We start from the raw sequence: 21,062 nt of genomic DNA on the forward strand, positions 1-21,062 counted from the left end.
TATTGATTTATCACTCTTATCATTCTCTGTTAAATGGTCAGGATCCCCATTGCATATACCACCACCATAGGTGGCCCGTGTTGTGTTCCTGGTATTACGGAGTGACATCTTGCATCTCTTCAACTCCTCTTTAACTGTAGGAATTTTTCCAGCTGCCTGAAAATGCGTGATGGTGAATTCCTCTTCGGACCCGGGTTATTTTTTCTGCATCTACCATCTGCCTTTCCTAATGAAACACCTGGAATTAGTGGTGTTGCTTGAAAACCAGGTCTTTGCCTAAAGCTCTGGCCTATTAATAAATCTCAATGTGGTTTCCGGCCTTCCCATAGTACAGAACGTATAACTATGACAATCCTAGATCATTTAATTTAAGGGAAAATGTTGATGGAGGTGGTCCTGGAGTACTGTTTGTACTCGACAGTGTTCGACACAGTCGATCATCAAATTCTCTAATCCAGAATTGAAAATCAAGCTTTCCAGGGCTCAGTTCATAAATGGCTCCATCCCTTCCTTACGGAACGCTTGCAACCTGATGTGCCTGGGCTCTTTTTCATCACAGCCCTTACTTATGACCTGTGGGGTTCTTCAGGATCTGCCCTATCCTTGGTCTTGTTTTATCTTTATGCCCTTACATAGATAAAATCCTTTGTTTTGGATTTCCTTTTTTAATTACGCCAATGACACACAAATCTTGTGGAGATAGATGATGGCAGGGAACACACAGCGTCTAAGGTAAGAGAATGCCTCCTGTCCATCAGAGAATGGATGGAATTAAACTATTTGAAAATAAACCTGATTAAGACTTAGATCCTAGTTGTTAATGATAATTAAACCTGAGAGTTTTAAAAAACGTACGCATTATCCTGGATAATAAATTGACTTTAAAGAATCAGATTGCCCCCTTTCAAAATCTTGCTTCTTCTTTAATAGAAGAATGTAATGCTAATTTCCTCTATTGTCTCATTTCCACACTAGGTATTGGTCATGAAATGCTTTTGTCTCTTCTCACCTGGATTTTAACAATGGCATCTACTTCTTCCTCCTGACCACTCTAATCTCTCGAGTGCAGATGATCCAGAACGCAGCTGCTAGGAGTTTGCTGAAGTTAAGGAGATAAGACTATATCTCCCCTGGCTGTGGTCTCTGTGTTAGCTTCTGGTAAAAAAAACATATTTTTAAAGGTAAAGATATGTGCCTGTTTTTTAAAAGCCTACAATAGCCAAACTCTACACATCTCTCTCTCGTAAACTCTATCTTTAACCCCCAAGTCATCTCTTGAGATCCAATTTTGACAGAATGATTACTGTCCTACCTTATAAAAAAGAGAGAGTGGAGGTTGCTCCTTTATGTTCAGCTACAGTGGAACTCTCTCTCAACCTCACTGCGCAAAGAACCCAATTTACTAACTTCCAGAAAACATCCCAATGTCGTTTTATTCAATCTCTCCTGCTTATCACACAACTCCCATGAAACTGCCTTTTGCTACCCTCTCTATAGCGCCATGATGCATTTGGGTGACCGCTGCCCGTTATAAAATCCCACTAACAACATAACATTTCAGAACTATCCAGACTAGATTAGACAATAGCCTCTATCTCGGACTCAAGGACTACCTGATTAGGAAATTACAAAGTGTCTAAAATGCAGTGGTGAGACTATTCCACAGAATGAAGGGAATTGAACATCTCACACCTGCACTACATATTCTCCACTGGTTGCCTGTCAAGGAAAGCATTAATTTCAAAACATTATGCATTGCCCATCGCTCCTACCATCCAAGAGGCTCCCCCCACTCTCCTTCAGAAGGAAATTCTAATACTCCACACCTTCCAGAAAACTTAAGGTAAAGCAACGCTGCACTAGTCCTAGTTCTTCAATAAGAAACGACAAGGAGAATCATCATCCTCATTTCTGGCCACAAAACTCTGGAACACCCAATTTTAACATGTTTGCCTGGAAGTGAACCACATGACACTTAGGAAACTGCTCAGAACCTAGCTCTTCAACCAACCAACATGAAAGAAATGAAAGAAAACAGCAATCAACCAAAGCTATGCAACAAATACCATATGCAACTCTGCAACCACCAAGCTCATCCCTCACCTAGCTTCTCATTATGTAATTATTGCAATCTTCTAGCAACAGCAACTCTCAATTAATTCCTCACAGCCTGAGACAGCACTTACAACCTGCACCTGTTTATACCCATCACAAAGAAAACAGAGTTTTCATTTTGGCACACAGGTAACAAGTACTTCTGACCTGCCCATCAACATCACAGGATTTCCACATCTGCCTTCCTGCTATTTGACTAACCGCCCTCCCCCCCACCCACCCACCTTTCTTACAGAGCCACGTGCAGCCTGGTCAACATTACTGGCAAAAGGGCGCTATATAAGACCACATTACATGGCAACAGATGGAATGTGGTGTGATTACACATACATATAATAGCAGTGCCCATGTAGAGTTAAATCAAGCCCAAACTGAGCTCCTCCTGATTCCCCCCGCCTCCATGAGATGGAAAGAAATCAATTTCCAAGACAAATATCTCTGTTAAATTGTTCCATCAAGATTTCGGACAAAGCAAAATCACTCAGTATGACCCTGGATGCATATTTGTCTATGACTGGCCAACTCAGTCGTGTTATCAGTTCTCCATGGGCAGTCAATGGGTGGCTAAAAAACCAAACACCTACAAACTGTATCCCTTCTCAAATCCCACCTCTCTCCTCGCTGTACTCTTAATGTAATAGTTTCATCGTATAGGTGCCGCCTAATAGCCAAAACTAAAAATGTGATCGTTATGAACAGTTATGAATTAATTTGAATTCATGAATGAATCTTAACCACTGGGCAAATGTTGGGAAGGGCACACGACCTTCCCGCCCCCTCGGGCGCTTCAGAATATGGCAAAGACCCCCGGTCCCCTGTCTACTCGTACCAGGTGCACTTCTACATAGATAGAGAAGTGTTGTTTACTTTCCAAAATAATCGCCTATTACTGGGCTTACGACTGATGATGAATGCAGCATCCCTCACGTGTAAGAAGATGGACGGACGGGGCTGCGGTCAAAGGCCTGGCATCCCCTATGAAGCAGGTGACCTATGTGTAGGGCCACGCCAACCAGCTGCGTGGGTTTCTACTGTATGTAATGATGTCGCTGATGACGCAATGTACCTTTATAATGTGCTGCACTTGCAGATTTTACAAGAACGTTCCGTGGCAGTAGAGTTCTTTGTTGGCACTTCTTCCTTTTGTATGGAAATAAACCTTTTTATCCTTGCAAGAGGTGTATTGGGCCTTTTTCCCTGGTGGGTTGTATTTTTTCTGGTGTGAGCGTCTAGGGGCTTTCCTACACAACCTTCAATACCAAGGGGCCAGCCACAGTGCTGACACAAATGAGAGCAGGCTAGCCTGAACTGCAGCTAGACCATGTCGCTGGTGCACAGAAAAACAAGCAACCCCTGACATGTTTTGCCCTTTATGGGCCTTATCAGTGTGGTGAAGCTTGATTTTCAGTGTTGCAGTGAGCAAGGGAGTCATGTCTGCGCATGCCATACCCTCTCTCACTTTTAGAACTATAATAAAAAAAATGGACAGTGGAAGGTTTTGAATTAATCTTAGCAACTGGCATTGCTCTGAGCAACCTTCCACATCATTGTTTTTTATCCCATTGCAGAAGGGGTCTGCCTCAAAACACCCACAATTGGGCAAAAATAGAAGTAATTGTTTAACCAACTATACCCTCCCCCTGCCACATCCTTCTCTGTGTGATGAACCATTGTGTAGTATAATTGGATTCGAGCAGGGTTTTGTTCCACAGTTTGGGTTACACTTAACAATTCGGTACTGGAAAGCTATGTGAGGTATTGTGAGCCTAGATTATGATTGGCCGCCATCTTAGAGTCGCTATATGTTGGCCATGTATCACAGAACAGACTGCTCATGCAGACACTTTCAGCTTACCTCGAGTCTCTGTGCCACCACCACGAGAGGAGAACTTTCAGCTTGCCTGGAGTCTCTGCGCCACCCCCACGAGAGGAGAAGTATTCCACAGCAGTGTCTCTGCATAAGATGCTTTGTTTGTTTGTAGAAGCTACAGAGGAGCACATAAGATGGCTGCCGCCAAAACTCTGTTGTAGCATTGTCTAGCAATGCATTGTGCACCGAGCCGAGTATCCTGATTGGGCTCTTTAAAATATTTCACTGTTCGGGTAGAACCTGAAGGCGCTAGCCGGCCTGATCATCAGAAGGCCTGGCTCAAAAGGCTGATCGCCTGTCTGTGGCCTGTCCGTGGAAGTCCGTGCCGTGGCCTACCCCCTAACGCCCGCAAAAAGTGAGTGAACATACTGCTCAGTTCCTCATATCCCGTCTGTCGCTGCAAACACCATCAGAGGCCTTATTGCCAGACAATCGCTCCACTGAACCATATCCGGTAAAACCTCCTAAACCAGACATATTCTCCAAATAAATCATTACGGGATTCCTCTATATTCCCTTTCTACTTTGCCTAAATGACTATGGCTGATGGGTAAGTGTGGCCCCTCACCAGCTTCTCTTTTTATTCTCACCATCACCTGCTCTGCGTATGCGTGTGTATGCAATATCGCGCCACCCTAGTGATAACAGAAGCGTAGACGCCATCAATATGAACATGTGTCCCAATTATGATCTCTGTTATAGTAATTACCACTAGAAAATTACTTTGTGCCTGTACTTGTCCAGAGCCATGCCAGACCATGATTAAATGTAAACGTGGCTCTAACAGTAGACTTAACAGTCGCCTTTAGCCGTGTCCCCAGCCTTAGGTTGACCTACTGTGACACGCTTCGTACCGAAGCCGCACCTTACATGCCCTCGGTTACTTATTTAATCCCTCCAATATGTGGATAAGAAGATGGCACAATCCTAACACATGCCGCCGATACTTGCCACCTGCTTATGAGCCATCTGTTGCTGCACCTATATTAGAGCAACCGTAGCGTTACTATACACTTCACGTTACGACGGTCCAAGATTATGATACGTTTTCTGCTTTTGAAACCGATTTGTGTCCAATGCGATGATCTGATTCTGAATTCATATACGATATGTGCTCACTGTTCATTTTTGAACGTGCATTTGACTTTTATTTTGTATCCATTGTCAACTTCTGATTCTGCATTTGATTATGTGTCATGCCCAGTGTGTATACCTGAACGTGCATTTGATTTTGATTTATGCCCAATGCTAATAGTTAACTCTGTCCAATGCTAACATCTGATTCTACACTTGATCTAGTTTTGTGCCGTGCTCTATGCTAATAGCTGATTCTGCCTAATGTTAACACCCGAGCTCACATTTCAATCTGACTTGTGCCTAATGCCAATATTGACTTTACTTTCCCTTGGGGCCTGTGCACCACTGAACACCCTCGCTGCCTAATTACTGTGTCCCAGCTAACCACATGGGTATCAGTTGTGCACTATGTACGCCACCACCTACCGGCTAACTAACCTTTCGTGTGCCCTACTGACAATAGGCCAATTGGCCATAGCTGCAGGTTACATTCCTCTAAACACACAATATCCAACCATGGTGAATTTAACTGCACCAATAGTGGGTATCCAACCTACCCCATTCCTGCCCCTGCTCAAGTCTAACCATCAGACAATCAAACCCACTAGATTCTTACCCTCGTTGATTGTAGAGACCAAACTCCCTCACCCGGAACACTCTAGCTGTCTGGCCCAAGACCATCTGCCACCTACCAACCCTAACCTAATTCATGGTCTTATCAAAACAAACCTACCCTGCTCCACTACTATGAGAAATATCAGACTCTGCGCCAGATTAACCAGACTCCATGAGCCACAAACCAGAACCGTACACAAATCATGTCCCCCCTTATTGAAGCACCCTACTGCCAAAATTAACTCCGGTAATGAAAAATAACGCCCCACCGTCTACTCAAACATCCATGACTAGCGATCATACCAACAAAATACTACGCCAGGGCAAACCCACCACTGCTCTAAAGGTAAGCCAGGACCAACCCTCTACCACTCATCCTAACAATAATACCCCCAACATTAAAGGTGCTCTAATCAACGCCAGATCTCTGGTGGCACATGCTATTGAGATAGCTGACCTGATCCGGGCTGAAGATGAGGACTTCCTAGCAAAAACAGAGTCATGGCAACACGCAGCTGCGGGTCCTGCCCTCCTACTTGCAGTACCTGACAATTATACCATTCTGAGAGCAGATAGGGTTGACTCTAGAAGGGAGGCATAGCAGCCATTGCCAAGTCTAACCTAGCAATGAGACTAGCCCCATCACCAGCGGTCAAATCCTGCAAACTACTCTCTATTAAAATACCCATCTCATTACCCTGCTTCTTGGATAGGTCTTTGTGGAAACCTTTTACTGATATGTATGGTAATGTAACACAAGATGAAGGAAGTGAGATATGAGTGTGTTGTTTGTTTGTTTTGTTTGTTTGTTTGTTTGTTTGATTGTTTATTAGTTTGTTGTGTCTGTTGTCTTTTTTATTCTCTTGTCTATATGTTATGGATTTGGGTCATTTTACTATGTGAATATCCTTGTTTAATGACTATTATTATTGATTTATTTACTTTGCCATTGCACTTGTTATTTGATGCTCAGTTTCATTTATCTTCTTATGGAAAATGCTTAATGTAATAGACTTTATAGGAAGGCTAATGTGATTTCTGTTGCTCTTTTATGCTTTTATCCTTCCTTGTTGAATTTGTTTGAAAATTGTAAATAAAGATATTTAAAAAAAATACCCATCTCTGACTCCTGAACCATTAAAGCCCATCTAATCTACAGACATCCAGGACCCATTGGTTCGTTAGAGGAGGACATCTCCATAACACTATCTGATAACACCAGGACCTCCTCGCAAATACTATTGTTTGGGGATCTTAATCGTGGTTTCAATTATCCCAGTTACCAACAAGCCTTAGCTATCTCCAATGTGCTCACCGAACTTGGTTTAATCCAAAGAGGGACTCAGCCCACCCATGACAAAGGCAGAACCTTAGATTGGGTGGCAGATCTCAATTGCAATGCATGTATAACCGCCATTACTCCCCAACTGTGGACAGATCCCTTCCTTCTGTCTTTTACCCTTGCAGTTAATACCCCTACCACCAAGGTCAATTCAATAACCCCTCTTCTCCTCACTAAGAATAAAAGGAACATTACGGTGGATAAGATCCTATCACACGTAATCCCTACCCTCAACTCTTTGCCAGATTCATCCGACCCAGACACTGTAGTAAATTAGTACAATGCCACTATAACCAAAGCCTTAGACCTTATCGCCCCACTAAAGATGCAGAAAGGTAAGCCAAGAGCTCACCTAAACTCCTGGTTCACCCCCAACTCAAAACGTTGAGAGCCGATAAAAGAAAACTTGAACTCCTATGGAGACATTCACCAACCAAGAAAAATAAAACTAACCTGATCAATCATATCTCTGCCCTATACAAAAAAGAAATCATACGCACTAAGCAGGAAACATATAGCACTAGGATTCATCAAGCCAGCTCAAATACTAAGGAACTCTTTGTGATCCTAAGGGAGATGGAAGCCCCCATACCACCTACTGACAATGCGTAAAGGACAAACTCTGGTGTACTAATATTCAGCATGCCCTAACAAACAAAATTGCCCTTCCCCAGAACAAGATCGCAGACAAAAAATTTAATTTACCCAATCTGGCCACACATGCCAGCACTTCAACACACTCTACCAAACCGCCCCAACGTTTTAGATTCTCACGAGTCTCTATCGAATCCTTTCTGAACAACAGGACCATGAAGGTCTTCTCGCCCTCAGCGGCTCATGACCCAATTCCTATTAATTGTGGCATGCTGCAGGGTTCCTGCGTCTGGCTAACTATGTACAACATGTTTATGAAGCCATTGTTCGATGACCTGGACCATCTGGGTGTCACCTACACTAATTATGCAGATGACTCCCAGATCCTCATACCACTCACTGGGGACTACGACAAGGACATGGCCCTTGTAAATAAAATGTATTTAATCATCCAGGCATTGATGGCTGCCCACGGCCTAAGCCTGAATGACGATAAAACTGAGCTTGTTATACTCGGAACCACATTCAACCTGAACAAACTCAATTTCAAATATACCTCATTCAACATTTATGGTAATCACATTAAAGTGGTAAAAGAGGTTAAAACTCTAGGTTTCTACCGCGACTCAACTCTCACACTCGGCAAACAGGTCAATGTTTTGGCCTCGTCCACAGCATATACCTGTAAACTGATCCGAGCTTGCAAACCCTTCCTCTCCAAGGTCAGCTGTACTATCCTAGCCAGATCCCCTATCCTCTGCAAGCTGGATTATTGTAACGCCTTATACTTGGGTGTGAGCAAGCACGTTATCAATAAAATCCAAATCCTCCAGAACAATTCTCTCAGAACTGCACAGGGCATACCCAGAAGAGAACATATCTCAAAGTTGAGGAGACAGAACAAATGGCTATCCATCAATGACAAAATCATGCTTAAAACCATCTCACTAACCCACAAATGTCTCAACAAAGCTCCCCACTTTACCTCTCAGAGAAAATCATCTGATAATCCTTAGAACGCCCTACCAGGACAGCTAACTCCTTCCGCCTGGTAGATCCTAGATTTAAACAAAAAAAAGCCCGGGGGAGCAGTTTCCCTGTTATGGCGGCACAGTATTGAAATGCCCTACCCCCATCCTTGAGAGCGGACCAAAATATCCCAAACTTTAGGCACAATAACCTAAACTGGCTCATAGCCAAGGACCACTGATTCACTTAAACGCCTGACTTGACCTCTACCATATTGTATGATCCTTGCTTCATGAAGTATATAACTGTACATGTATTTAACTACTGTAATATTCTGCATATCTCCTGTGACCCTTGCATGCATATAACTATTGTATTTTTGGAATTTTTGTAAATCGTGTTGCAACCACTGTAATTAATGCCTAAAGTATACATTGTAACTGCCCGTCATTTGCGCCCAGATACCTTCGGGTTTGGTGCCCCATACAAATAAACAAACAAACAAACAAACACTGCTTCATTCTTCTCCCCAAGCGTTCCTCTTCCCTCAACTACTGGCATGGCAGCAGAGATACGCACCGCTGGAAACGTGTAGTTTGTTGGGGAGCTGTTGGCTGTATTTTGGAGTGAGTCGCCCCAAGAGGCAGAACCATACATTCTCAAGGCTCATCCTTTTGTTTTGCAACTTCCTTCTTCTTTGCTTACTCCTCGAGATGATTGAATCAAGTTCTGCAAACCTCTGAAACCCCCATTTTCTGGCCTGTTTTTGTATTTCCTCATGGTATGTCAGATGCTCGAGTGTAACCTCATGCTCTAACGTGTCGTCATGGCAGTGTGAATGCTCTACAAGAGCCCTCAAAGTACGGAAATAAATCATTATCGTTTTTAGGCCCAGCTAGAGAAAACATTAGCTCTCTTGCAGATCTATTGCATCTCTCCATTTTAATAACACTCTGCTGCTCCTTGAAGCATAGAGTGCTTGTAATTGGTCCAGTGCACCATGCCATTCTAGTTGGAACATATGAATGCCCCATATAGTATGATATGATATGATATGTCATGTATCACGCGCCTGTACAAAACTGTTTCTAGTATGTGTGCAGAGAAGCAAAGAAAGTGACTGATCTGAGGGAAATAATCTTACAAAATCAGAAGTGACCTTTTGTAATGTTTATGCTCCAACGTCAAATGATGGTACCTTTTTCAGAAAGGTGGCTCAAGCAATTCAAGACCTTAAGTCCAGTAACATAATCTTGGGAGGGGACTTCAATACAGTTATTGACTCTGCCATGGATAGGAGTAGAACCAGACATTGCAGGAGGATGGACATGCAATCTCATGCTTTACAGGATCTGCTGGAGGAACATAATCTAAAGGACTGTTGGAGGATTGACAATCCTTCAGTGAGAGAATATACGTTTTATTCCGGCGCACATGCTACGTATTCCAGAATTGACATAGTTTTGATGGCAGGAGACATGTTACAAAACTATAAAAGGAGTGATTTGGGTAATATTGTGCTGACTGACCATGCTTATGTTTCAGTGGATTTGAAGTGGAGTTACACTATGTGTAGATCTAAATCTTGGAGACTAAATGCTATTTTGTTGGACAATCTAGAGGAGATGAACAAAATTGCAACTGAAATTGACTATTTTGTTGAGGAGAATTGTACTGGAGAAGTTGGATCTGACATGATATGGGAGGCATTCAAGTGCACGGTTCGAGGTATGTGTATTAGTCTGGCGAGTGGTTTGAAGAGAAAATGGGACAATACACAGACTGTACTGGAGTTGAAGATTAGGGACTTGTCAGGGGTTCTGATGGTGGATCCTACGAGAGTGGACTTGCTTCCCGAGTTAAATAGGCTGAAAAGGGAGTTGAAGGAGCTAATATCTATTAGGGTGGATAAAAAGTATTTCCATCAAAAATCGGCTTACTTTGAACATGGGGAGAAATGTGATCGCTGGTTAGCGTATAGATTGAGGTTGAGGGAGTCTGAGCGCTCGATTATGTCTATTACAGACTCCAGTGGTCAGGTCACATTCACTCCGGAAGGTATAAATGACGTGTTCAGACAGTTTTATGAGGATTTGTATAAGAATGAAAACCATATTGACGCAGCGAATGGAGATTTTCTGGAGGGTATTCAAGTTCCAGATATTTCAGGGGAAGAGGCTACTTTACTGGAGGGGGATATCACGGTGGATGAGGTCAAGAAGGCAATATCAAAATTGAATGTTGGCAGGTCACCGGGGCCAGATGGACTGCCAGTGGAATTCTATAGGTGGTTGCCTATTTCTGCATTGACGCTTTTGACGGACATGTATATGACCTCCAAGGCTAGGGATATTCTTCCTGACACTACTAGACATGCTACTATTTCTGTCTTTTTAAAGAAAAGCAGGGATGAATCACTGGCGTCCAGTTACAGACCGATTAGTTTGATTAATGTGGACAATAAGATTTTGGCTAAGATTCTAGCTCTGCGAATAGAAAATCTTTTGTCTAAATTGATAGATCGGAATCAGTCTGGTTTTGTTAAAGGTAGGATGACGTCCAGTAACATGAGGACACTGCTTTGTACTAATTCGAAAGCATCAGAGTTGTCTGAAGACTCGGCTGTCCTATCACTTGATGCGGAGAAGGCATTCGATAGAGTTGATTGGCAATTCATGTTTAAAGTATTGGATAAAATGGGTTTTGGGATTCAGTTCTGTTCTTGGATTAAACTGCTGTATACCAGGCCTACAGCACGAGACAAGGTTGCCCATTGTCACCTTTGTTATTTGTAATTAGTATTGAACCTTTGGCTATAAGATTGAGAAATGAGGAGGGATTACAGGGCATTAATTGTTGGGGAATGCAGCAAAAAATGTGGTTATACGCGGACGACTTATTATTGGTCCTTAAGAACCTTGGAGAGTCGGTGCCGGTTCTTATGAACATTCTCGAGTCCTTTCACCAGTGCTCTGGATACAAGATCAGTTGGGCGAAATCGGAGGTTTTACCATTGGTTCCGCTGTGCGACAAACAATTTATTACCAGGTTGGGTTTTAAGTGGTGTGCTGATAAACTATTGTACTTGGGGGTTTGGATTTTGCCCAATGTTGCTGATTTTGTGAGTGTAAATATGACTATGATGTGCACTAATTTCAAATTGGATTAGGAATGATGGTGTTTGTTGAACCTTTTCCTTTGGGGGAAGGTAAACGCTTTGAAGATGGTGTCGACTCCTAGAGTAAACTTTGTTCTGAGTGTGATCCCAGTAGACATTGAGAAACATTTTTGGCGTGGGTTGGATAGACTCATGCAGGAATTTTTGTGGGATCGTAAACCTCAGCGTCTGAAAATTGGCAAACTGCAATTACCTTTATCTAAAGGTGGGCTGGGGGTCCCTGATTTCAAGGCATATCATCTGGCTTTTATGTCTCGGTATATATTTGCTTTTTTTAAATCGGAGCATGATGATTGGATGTGTGCAGAGTCTAGCCATGTAGGACCTTTGTGGCCTGGGGCTGTGTTTACCAGTAAGCCATGTCAGGCTAAGATGGTAGGCGCACTGACCAGGAGTTTGCGGAACTCATGGGTGGCATTGTGTGAGTGTTTGGGTTTCAAGGCATTGAAAGATCCGAGTGCTTCCATTTGGCTGAATCCAAGTATTACACATGAGGGGAAAATTTTGTTCTGGCATGATTGGTACCTGGCTGGGGTGCGGTGGATTGGTGATCTGTTCAATGGCTTGACGGCTAGGGAGATACAGTTAAAGTTTGACATTCCTACTTTTCGCCTGGAACATGCTGGGTTGGGAGCCTGGAGTGAGTGGATGTGGCCTGGTTAGTTATGTTTATAGGCTGGTTGTGTCGAACTATCAGGCTAATGAGGCTTTAAGATTGGATTGGAATCGGAGAATTGGAGAAGATATTACGGAGGATGATTGGACGTGTATTTGTGAGAATGTGAAGCTGTGTTCTTTGAGTCTTGCAGAAAGGTTGTGTCAAATAAAGATTTTGAATAGAACATAATGGACGCCTGAAAGAATGATGAAGAGGGGAATGAGTGACAGCTCGGAATGTTGGGCATGTTTACACGAAGTGGGCACCTTTGAGCATATGGTGTGGGAGCGCTCAAGGGTGAGAGGTATGTGGTTTGAATTTGACCAGATCTGTGAAAGGATTCTTGAAGTGAAGGTTCATATGGATTTTAAGACCATAGTGCTGGGTAGTGCGGATTTGTTGGACGACCTGACTACTTCTCAGGAGAAATGGATCTTTCGTGGGGCAATGGTGGGGAAGAAGCTCATTTTGAGACATTGGAAAACGTCTACCCCTGTTACTATTGAGGAATGGATTGCTGAGATGCATTCTTTAGCAGATATGGAGAGAGTGCTGTTTCGGAGAGAAAAGAAAGATGCATTATTTAATAAGATCTGGGGCAAATTTCTGTTACTCTATTAGATTTGTTTTATTGCTTGTATTGTGACTCCAGGAGGAGAGGGGGGTGTTTCTGATGTATATAGTTAATGCTGATTTGCTGTGATTGTATGATGTTTGTATTTTTTTGTTTGTGTTTTTGTTCATATGTTGTTATGATGTGATCTTTTTAAATAAATATTTTTTTTTTAAAAATCATTTGCGCAAAACTTTTATTCTGAACACACAAACGTCTTTTCATTGCAAGCTCACCGGTCACATTGTTCATACTGTACTTTCTCATTCTTTAAGAGCATTCCTAGGTATAAGACCCATCCTTTTATGGAAAAAGTATTCGCTTCTTAACTGCTGCGAAATCTGGCATAACTAACAGCATCTCTTCGTGGGGAATGTTACAATTAATTGCTGTGTGTCCCAAACAAATACCTAGCTCTTCTGCATATATAAGAATATTTTGTAATTTGTAATTTAAATGTGCAGATTTTGTTTTTAATTTAGTGCTCAATCAGTGAGTTTAGTCATTCCTCAGAGCTGCCAATGTTGGCTAATATGGGAAAGTAGGTTATGGTGGCTTAAAGCAATTTGTTTACGTTAACTCAGTGTGGTCAAGTGATCCCTTCAGGATTGGAGCTCCGGCCTTTGCTAAAGTCAGTATAGTATGCATGTAGCTCCTAGACTAACTACCTCGTTTTCCTGCTTGCCTTAAAATTGCCTCTTTACCGTATGGATTTTTATTTCCACCATTTTGTGAAGACACTTTGAACCAGCAAAGTTTTGCATGCCCCCACCTCCAATGATGGGGTGCCCTTCTAGAGCACCTACACATGGGATTTGCGGGCCTTCTTCCTCACACTTGCTACTACTTACGTAAGGTCCTGCAAGTGAGCGCAACTGGTGCTCCAGGTACTTGGTGAGGTCGTAGGTTTTCTGGATGGACTGCCGCGCAGAACAGTCTGTCACGTTGAGAGCAGGGACAGTGGCCAGGTGCAGGAGGGAGGCCAGAAGGAAGGCTAGGATCCCCGGAGAGTCTCCTAGGAAGAGAGAACAGCAAAGAGTTAAAACAGTAAGACATATGATGTACTGCTCCCCAAAGTATAATTACACGAAGGGACATAGGATGCTTGCTATAAGATCATAAGTGATCAATCATATCTTAATGATCTAAAGAAATTCAACATCTGTTTGAAAACAAAGCAGTTATATTTCATCCACTCGAGTATCCAGTAATATGGAATCAGTACGTGTTGTACAGCTCCTTCAATGCACCACACACTCTGTAGTCCATGCAGTACCTTTGTGTCCTATTCAGCAAAAGCATAGTATATGTGGACCCTTACCAGCTGATCTGGATCGCCATATGATCATTCCCTTCTATTTGGTATATTCTTGTAGTTTTACTTCCACTTGCTACCCCATTCAAATCTATGGTGCAACCTTGTATACATGGCGTTACACCCATCTCACGCACTGCAGCAAATTAGTTTCTTAACTCAGATCTCAACCTACCATTGCCTTCCACTAACTATTGACTATCTAGACCAGCCCTCTAGATGAGTGGTATGCAGCATCATTCTGAAACTGAAGTTATGAAACAGCCGCCAAACTATGTGAGGGATAGCAGGTAGGAGGGATTTCAGTTAGGCCTGTGACTGTGTGCACTGTGTAAGAGGAATGTGAGGGCTGCAGGAGAAATACTGCAATAGACTTCCAGGAGATATGACCATGGATGCAGGCCCCGTCCCTGATTGCCTGACAAATGTCGTCCTATGCACCAATGGGCTTTGCCCCGGCAGGCAAAAGTCCCAGGGGCCATGGAGTATATAGCCCAGAGCAAATTAGAGTGAGGTTTGAGATGGCACTCAGCCTGCTAAACTACGTACTAAGGAAGTGAGAAAGACTGTCTGGGATCTTTATATCTCATGTAGCTGTTTCTCTGAAACAAACGTTCTTGCTTAGCACCTAGCTTTTGGTAATAAGTGAAGTCTCCAGACTGCCCTCGTCCCGCATCTGCCAATTCCCAGATACTTGTGGCATTTATGGTAAAATGTATGAGAGAGAAAAAGAGAGAGAGAGAAAGAAAGACAGAGAGAGAACTGAGAGACTAACACACTGGCACTGGCAATGTGATAAAGTGAAATGGGACCTGTCTGCAAGGACACACTGGTAGGAGCATGGAGAGTGAACCAGGCTGTTACACCTTTTCCAGGTGTTTCTATAACTTCTAAAACATTGTGATAGCTTTCATGTCTTTTTGCCTGCCTTGTTATGCTATGTCTGATCTGCTAGATGTGGTTTCAGGTTTTTCTGCCCATCAAGGTCTCTGAATGCTTCAGGCACTAACCTGTTAAAATTCTACATTCCAATGCAAAATACGCATACCAACTAAGCCATCCACACATGGCAATTGACCACCCCTTCACAACAGACATCAAACATATTAGATCACTACACCTCTACAGCCAACGTACATACCACACCTCAAGTCAATGCATCCTAGCACCACGGGCACACGTGGCTCCCATTCGGACACACATGTCTATATATATACTTTTAAAGCACAACCCCTAGAAAGCAATCTCCACGGCAGAGCTCAGGGTACTTCTGTTCTGCGTGCATCAGCAAACAGCAAAGCGATCTTGCGTTTTCCCCTCTTCACACTAACCTCACCCACTCCCCTCTCTTTCAGATCCGTCAGAGCACCCGAAGACCATGTGAATGGCAGCAGAGCACAGTGAAACTCCCAATACCATAACCCTGGGCAACAATTAAAGTTGCAAGCTACTAGCTTGCCATAAAAAAGTTACTTGCCACCTCTATTTTATACATATACACAGTACACCATTTCTTGTTCGCCAAGAGTGAAATATCACTAGCCAATGGCGAGTGCACATTTTGCTTCCTGAAATTTGGAAAACATTCAAAAACTGAGAGTAACAAAAGGGCAGGTGCCTGCCTCTTGGTACCACCCACACTGCTCTGTTGATGTGTACAAACCAGAGGCATCAGCAGCCCATGCCATAAACACTGCTTTACTACTGTGGTAAATTATTTGACAAGGGCGTACATCAATAAAAGTAGCCTTTCAGTTATGATAATTACTGAGCACAAAGAACAGCTGATAGTGAGAACTACTTTTTCATTCCCTGAAAAATCATTGAACTCCAAACTTCCAAAATAGGGAGAAAACTCCCACCTAGAACTCTTATCTGGAGCTCTGCTCTAGATTTAGGTAAATAATACTGCACACTGGTTCATAATATACGAAATGGCTAACGGCAAAACGGTTCTTCAGGCACTCTAGTGTAGATGAAAACAAATTACAATATTTATGATAAATTTATAAATCAGCAGTTCAGGCTTATCTTCTTAAAAGTTCCTAATTTGAAAAAGCCTGAGCTGGTGGTTACACCTTCTCATTTCAAGCTGCAATCTTTTGCAGTTCTCTGCCAATGAACATCCGTATTGCATCACTTGTGTTTCGAAAAGAGTTCGAACCTTCAACCTTGCTCTTCCTCCTACTAAGTAAATCACACATATACTCGGACCCCTCTCACCGCTCAGCAGCATTGCCAAAGGGCTAAGTAGCTGCCTTAACAGTAAACCAGGCGTCATAAAATCTCATCAAAAAACATAGACTTCCTTATGTCTGATGACAAAATTCCCACTAGTGTGCAGTAAGCTTGAACGGATGCTGAGAGGAGTCCCTTGCTTCTGGCATGCAGCCCCATTTGGCTACCTGCGAGACTCTGCCCCAAACATGAGTTGGCCGCATGGACTGTAATCCTTAGGCCCACACTTCAGTTGTCCACATTGACCTTTAAGCCTTTTATTTGGGTTTTTCTTATTTTTCCTTCATTAGGCCATGAAGGGAAATATGAATTAAAAGGTACAAAACGGTCTTCTGCTATACCAGTGGTGCAGCAGGATCTGTGTGTGGGTTACAGTGGTGACATAGTAGGTCAGGATTGGGATACTTTGCCATAGCTCTTTATTGCTGCATGTCAGTGTAATCACCGGCCCAAATGGGCCTGTCAGCTAGTGGGGGCTATAGATATATAAAGGTAGAAATAAAGCAGCAGGAGCTGTATTCAATGTTTTTATTAAATGTGTACGTGTTTTAACATGGACTTACCTGACTGTACCACATTCCCCACCATGGGGGACACATGGAACCTTGAGACTGAGGGGCAATGGGCAGGCCTCCCCTGCCAACAGACAGAGACATGGACTGGACTTAGAACCATTTGAAGGTGGTAGTCGAGGAGGACAGACAAAGATAACAGAAGGAGAAGAAAACAGAAAGAAAGAAAATGGTAAAAGCAGATCTGTGATGCATGGGGTATTGCAGTCTCGAGTGGCCCCCTAGGGCGTCCTAAAGGGGTCAAGCTGAGCTGCGTCTGTCAGCTGCAGCCCGCCGCGACACTAAGTCCCGGGCCACGTGTGTGGTGCGGTTCAGGTGAAGGTAGACACCCACACGCGGGGCCACTTGTGTGGGATAGACCCTAAACGAGAGCATGGCCTGGGAGGCAGTGACCCGCCTGGTGGCCAACCCAGGTGGGCCAGAAGATAGGAAAAGTCCCAGGCCATGTGAGCAGTGCGGCCCGGGTGAAGATAACGCTCCAGTCTGGGGCACCATGTCACTGCGATCCAAACCAGAGCGTGGCATGAGGAGAAAGGTGAAAGTCCCGGGTCGCGTGCACGGTGCGACCCGGGTGAAAGAAAATGGCAGCGGCGTAGGAAGAAGAAGTCCACCCGCCCCAGAGCCATGTGGGGCGGGTGGCAACAACTGAAGAGGAAGTACTGACGTTGCGTGCAAGGCTGCCAGGGGCCTTTGCACTACCGCTCTCCCTGGGGAGCTGGAAAGCACTTACCTGGAGCCCGGTTACATCACGTCTGGTGTGGCCAGAGCATAGCACAGGATGCCAGTGACAGGGAAAAGCCCTGCCCGGGTGGGCAGGGCCTGTGCCGGGCCCAATTCAAGCTTGTCTGCGCCACCATTGAGGATATAGATCAACGGGCCCGCAAAACCCGGGGACTCCTCTCGTCGAACGGGCATCTTCACGGAGGAAACAAGACTCAGAGAGACACTACCACGGGGGAAATGAAGGAGAATAAGGGCTCCCAAAGCCCTGTGAAGAGAATAAGGGCTCCCAAGGAAAGCTCTAGGAAGTTTAGACAAGTGTCCCATAGCAGCCACCTGTGGCACAGCGGGGTTGTACTACAGCAGCAAGGAGGCCACAGCAGAAGAAAGTTACTGTTTAGACTTCTGACTCAGGTTAACTTAATAACGGTTATGGACTAGTGACTAGGGATTTAATTAATTGGGACAGACTGCAGCTGCCTAGCACATTTAACTGTTGATAATCAAAGTGGCATATAAGGGAGGTGGGTGGTTGAGATGTTTAGTAAGTGAATGTGCTCAGAGGGAGAAATGGGAAACCTGCTAAAGGTTAACATGCAGAGGAGTTTAGGTAATGGGTATCACTTATCTATACTAAGGTCTTATTAAACACGGAACGGGAAAATGGAGTAGAGCATGGGATTATTAGAAGGTATCAGTGGTGTTTAGCAGTTGAAACATTTTTTATATAGAAGCCTGTCAGGGCACTAAAACTCTTCTCCGGTGTACTGTGCCTTATTTAAGATCTGGAACTCAGTATCGTTGTCCATCTCCTGAATGAATAGCTTTTTATTTGCAGGTTGCTCAGCGCCTCCTCAGAGCAGCTGGTCTGGGACTGTGGGGTGGTGTCCGTGTGATCCGGTTCTGGCTAAGATACACTGACAGAGTGCTTTGAAGGTGGTGAGATTGAAGCAGTATTGGTAGTTTGATGTTTCTTTAATCAGCTTCATGCATAACAACCCCATGAGAAACCCTACAAGCTAGGCACCTCTCCTTCAACGCCTCAGTAGGAATGTCATTACATCATGCCAAACATGGTGAAGCAAACATTCTATAAGACACGTAAGCAATCAAGTCAGGATATATGTTATGACAAGATAATCATATCATAGCTGTAAAGCTGCATGTTACGGTTGAGCTACTTTGATAGAGTGCTGAGTGGCTGAAGTCAGCGTTGGTACAGGTAATTGTTGGAATACCATCAGTGCTTCGTGAGTGTGCAGGTCAGAGATCTGAGATACCGTGACTGAGTGCTGTGTGGCTGGTAGCCCAAGTTAAAATACCATGCCAGACCACTCTTTAGATGCAGGCTGCGATTGAGGTAAGTGGCAGAAGGCTGTGAGGCTTCCAGAATTGCAGTAGTAGGGATGACTGCAAAGCAGTGTGTTGTGGTTGTTCATTTAGCTTTGATTTGAGAACATCAATTCTCTTGTATGCCCTCCCACTCCCACACACGCACACAATCATTTTCATTCGGGCAGGGAAAGGGCGGGAGTGGCAGGTGGAGCTTATTGAGCTAACGTAGGAGAAAGTTGAAGCGGTTCTTGATGTACATTTTGTAGGTTACAGATGGGAAATGCCTGTGCCTTCTGACGATTAAGAAGCACTTGCATCCCATGACCCCTGTACATGCTTCTTGAGTGCCGAACTTGTGTTCCATCCCTCCTCACAACTTCTTCGGGCACCACAAGGCCTGTTGCATCCTATTCCCAAGAGCAATCCGTAGCCGGGGACGTAGGCAATGGGCAACACATGTGCAGGACCAGGCATGGGCAATAAAGCCTTCTCATAGTCATGTGCAGATGCCTAAGGCCTCCTCGACTGAGCACAGTCATAGGTTGCAGTCAGCAACATTAAAGTAGGCTCTCTGAAGCCCATTGAGGCCTGCTTCCCACTGTGATGAGCATACCCTTTTTGAAAATGTGAGGATTGCTTCCCCTTGTACACACCTATGCTCAGAGCCGAAGTTATGGGCCTTAGGAGAACTGGAGTTGAACCAGCACGGTGGCCTGTTCCCTTTGTACCAGGGCCTTCCTCAGAGTATCTATCTACAAGATCACTGTTGCCGGGCCTCAAACTTAGTAGGAGCCTCTTATATGTAACCCACATAGCCTGCCTCTCCCCTTTTAGTCTATCTTTCACCGTTCTGGGTAGAGAGGCATTTGTGACAGCTTTTCGTCCCTATCCAAGCCTTGCGTAACAACTTTTATTGCCTTGTGGTATCTTTGGCCTACCCACATTGAACAACTTATAGCAGACCTATTGTAACTGTGCTATTTTGGTACCGTTTTGACTGTTATTTTGGGGGAGGGGCTACTGTGTTGTTTTGGAGGCAGGGCTGTGTGATTGTAGTTGCTGTTTATAGAGCGCAAATGCGAGGGCATGGCCGAGAGTTAGTGAATACGTTTGGCCAGTAATTAGGGCATTGCTAAAATGTTGCTTGAAGCAGTGATGTATTCACTCTTTGAAGAGGTGGCTTTTGAGCTTTTCATGGTTTACAAGAGGGCTGGAGCAGGCCTGATCTGACAAGTTTATTGTTCTGCAGGATCAAAACCCAGAGGAAGAAGTCTTGCTTAAAAGTCTTTTCTTTTGCACCCTGTATGGGGGATCTACATATTAAATGGTTAGCATATGCTGATGACTGAATTATTTTACAGTCATACATCAGTAAGTCTTCAATCGGCATTAAATTCGCTCTCTGGGTATATGACTAATCATGAACTCTCTAATATCACCAACACAGCAATAATGTGCTTTTTGTTGAAAAGGAGTTCTAGTTAACAGTCTCAAATAATTTGATTCATCTCAGATTTCCTTACTAGAAGTGGCCTAATTTGTTTAGAGCAATTTACAGATTAAGATTGAAAATGCCTGCTTTCACTGCCCAAATGAAATGTATTATGACAAAATATGGGCAATGTACACTAATTCCTCTTTTACATTTGTATAAACAGAAGATAATTCCAACTATGCTTTATGGTTTGAAGACATTGCAGAACTTTGATTGGTCTTTTTAAAATATGTTGGAACTATCTGGAGAAAGGTTCTAATTCTTCCACAAAGCGTACCAACTGTAATAATTAGGTACAAATAGGGCCTCTCTTCTTTAAGGTACTATGTGCAGTGGCAGCTGCTCTCTGTTTTATT

The 21,062-nt window shown here is 43.7% G+C and overlaps 1 protein-coding gene across 1 annotated transcript in view; it reads right to left on the reverse strand.

Annotated features, from left to right (window-relative positions):
- The window catches only part of CLCF1 (cardiotrophin like cytokine factor 1), a 765,871-nt gene that overhangs the window by 421,193 nt on the left and 323,616 nt on the right, over positions 1-21,062 (reverse strand). Inside the window, exon 2 of the mRNA XM_069628952.1 lies at positions 13,883-14,046. Within this exon, the coding sequence (XP_069485053.1) occupies positions 13,883-14,046 (164 nt within the window). The remainder of the gene's footprint in view (positions 1-13,882; positions 14,047-21,062) is intronic.

The sequence above is a fragment of the Ambystoma mexicanum genome, chromosome 12 (assembly GCF_040938575.1).
Source record: "Ambystoma mexicanum isolate Mex_15411 chromosome 12, UKY_AmexF1_1, whole genome shotgun sequence".
Taxonomy (NCBI): domain Eukaryota; kingdom Metazoa; phylum Chordata; class Amphibia; order Caudata; family Ambystomatidae; genus Ambystoma; species Ambystoma mexicanum.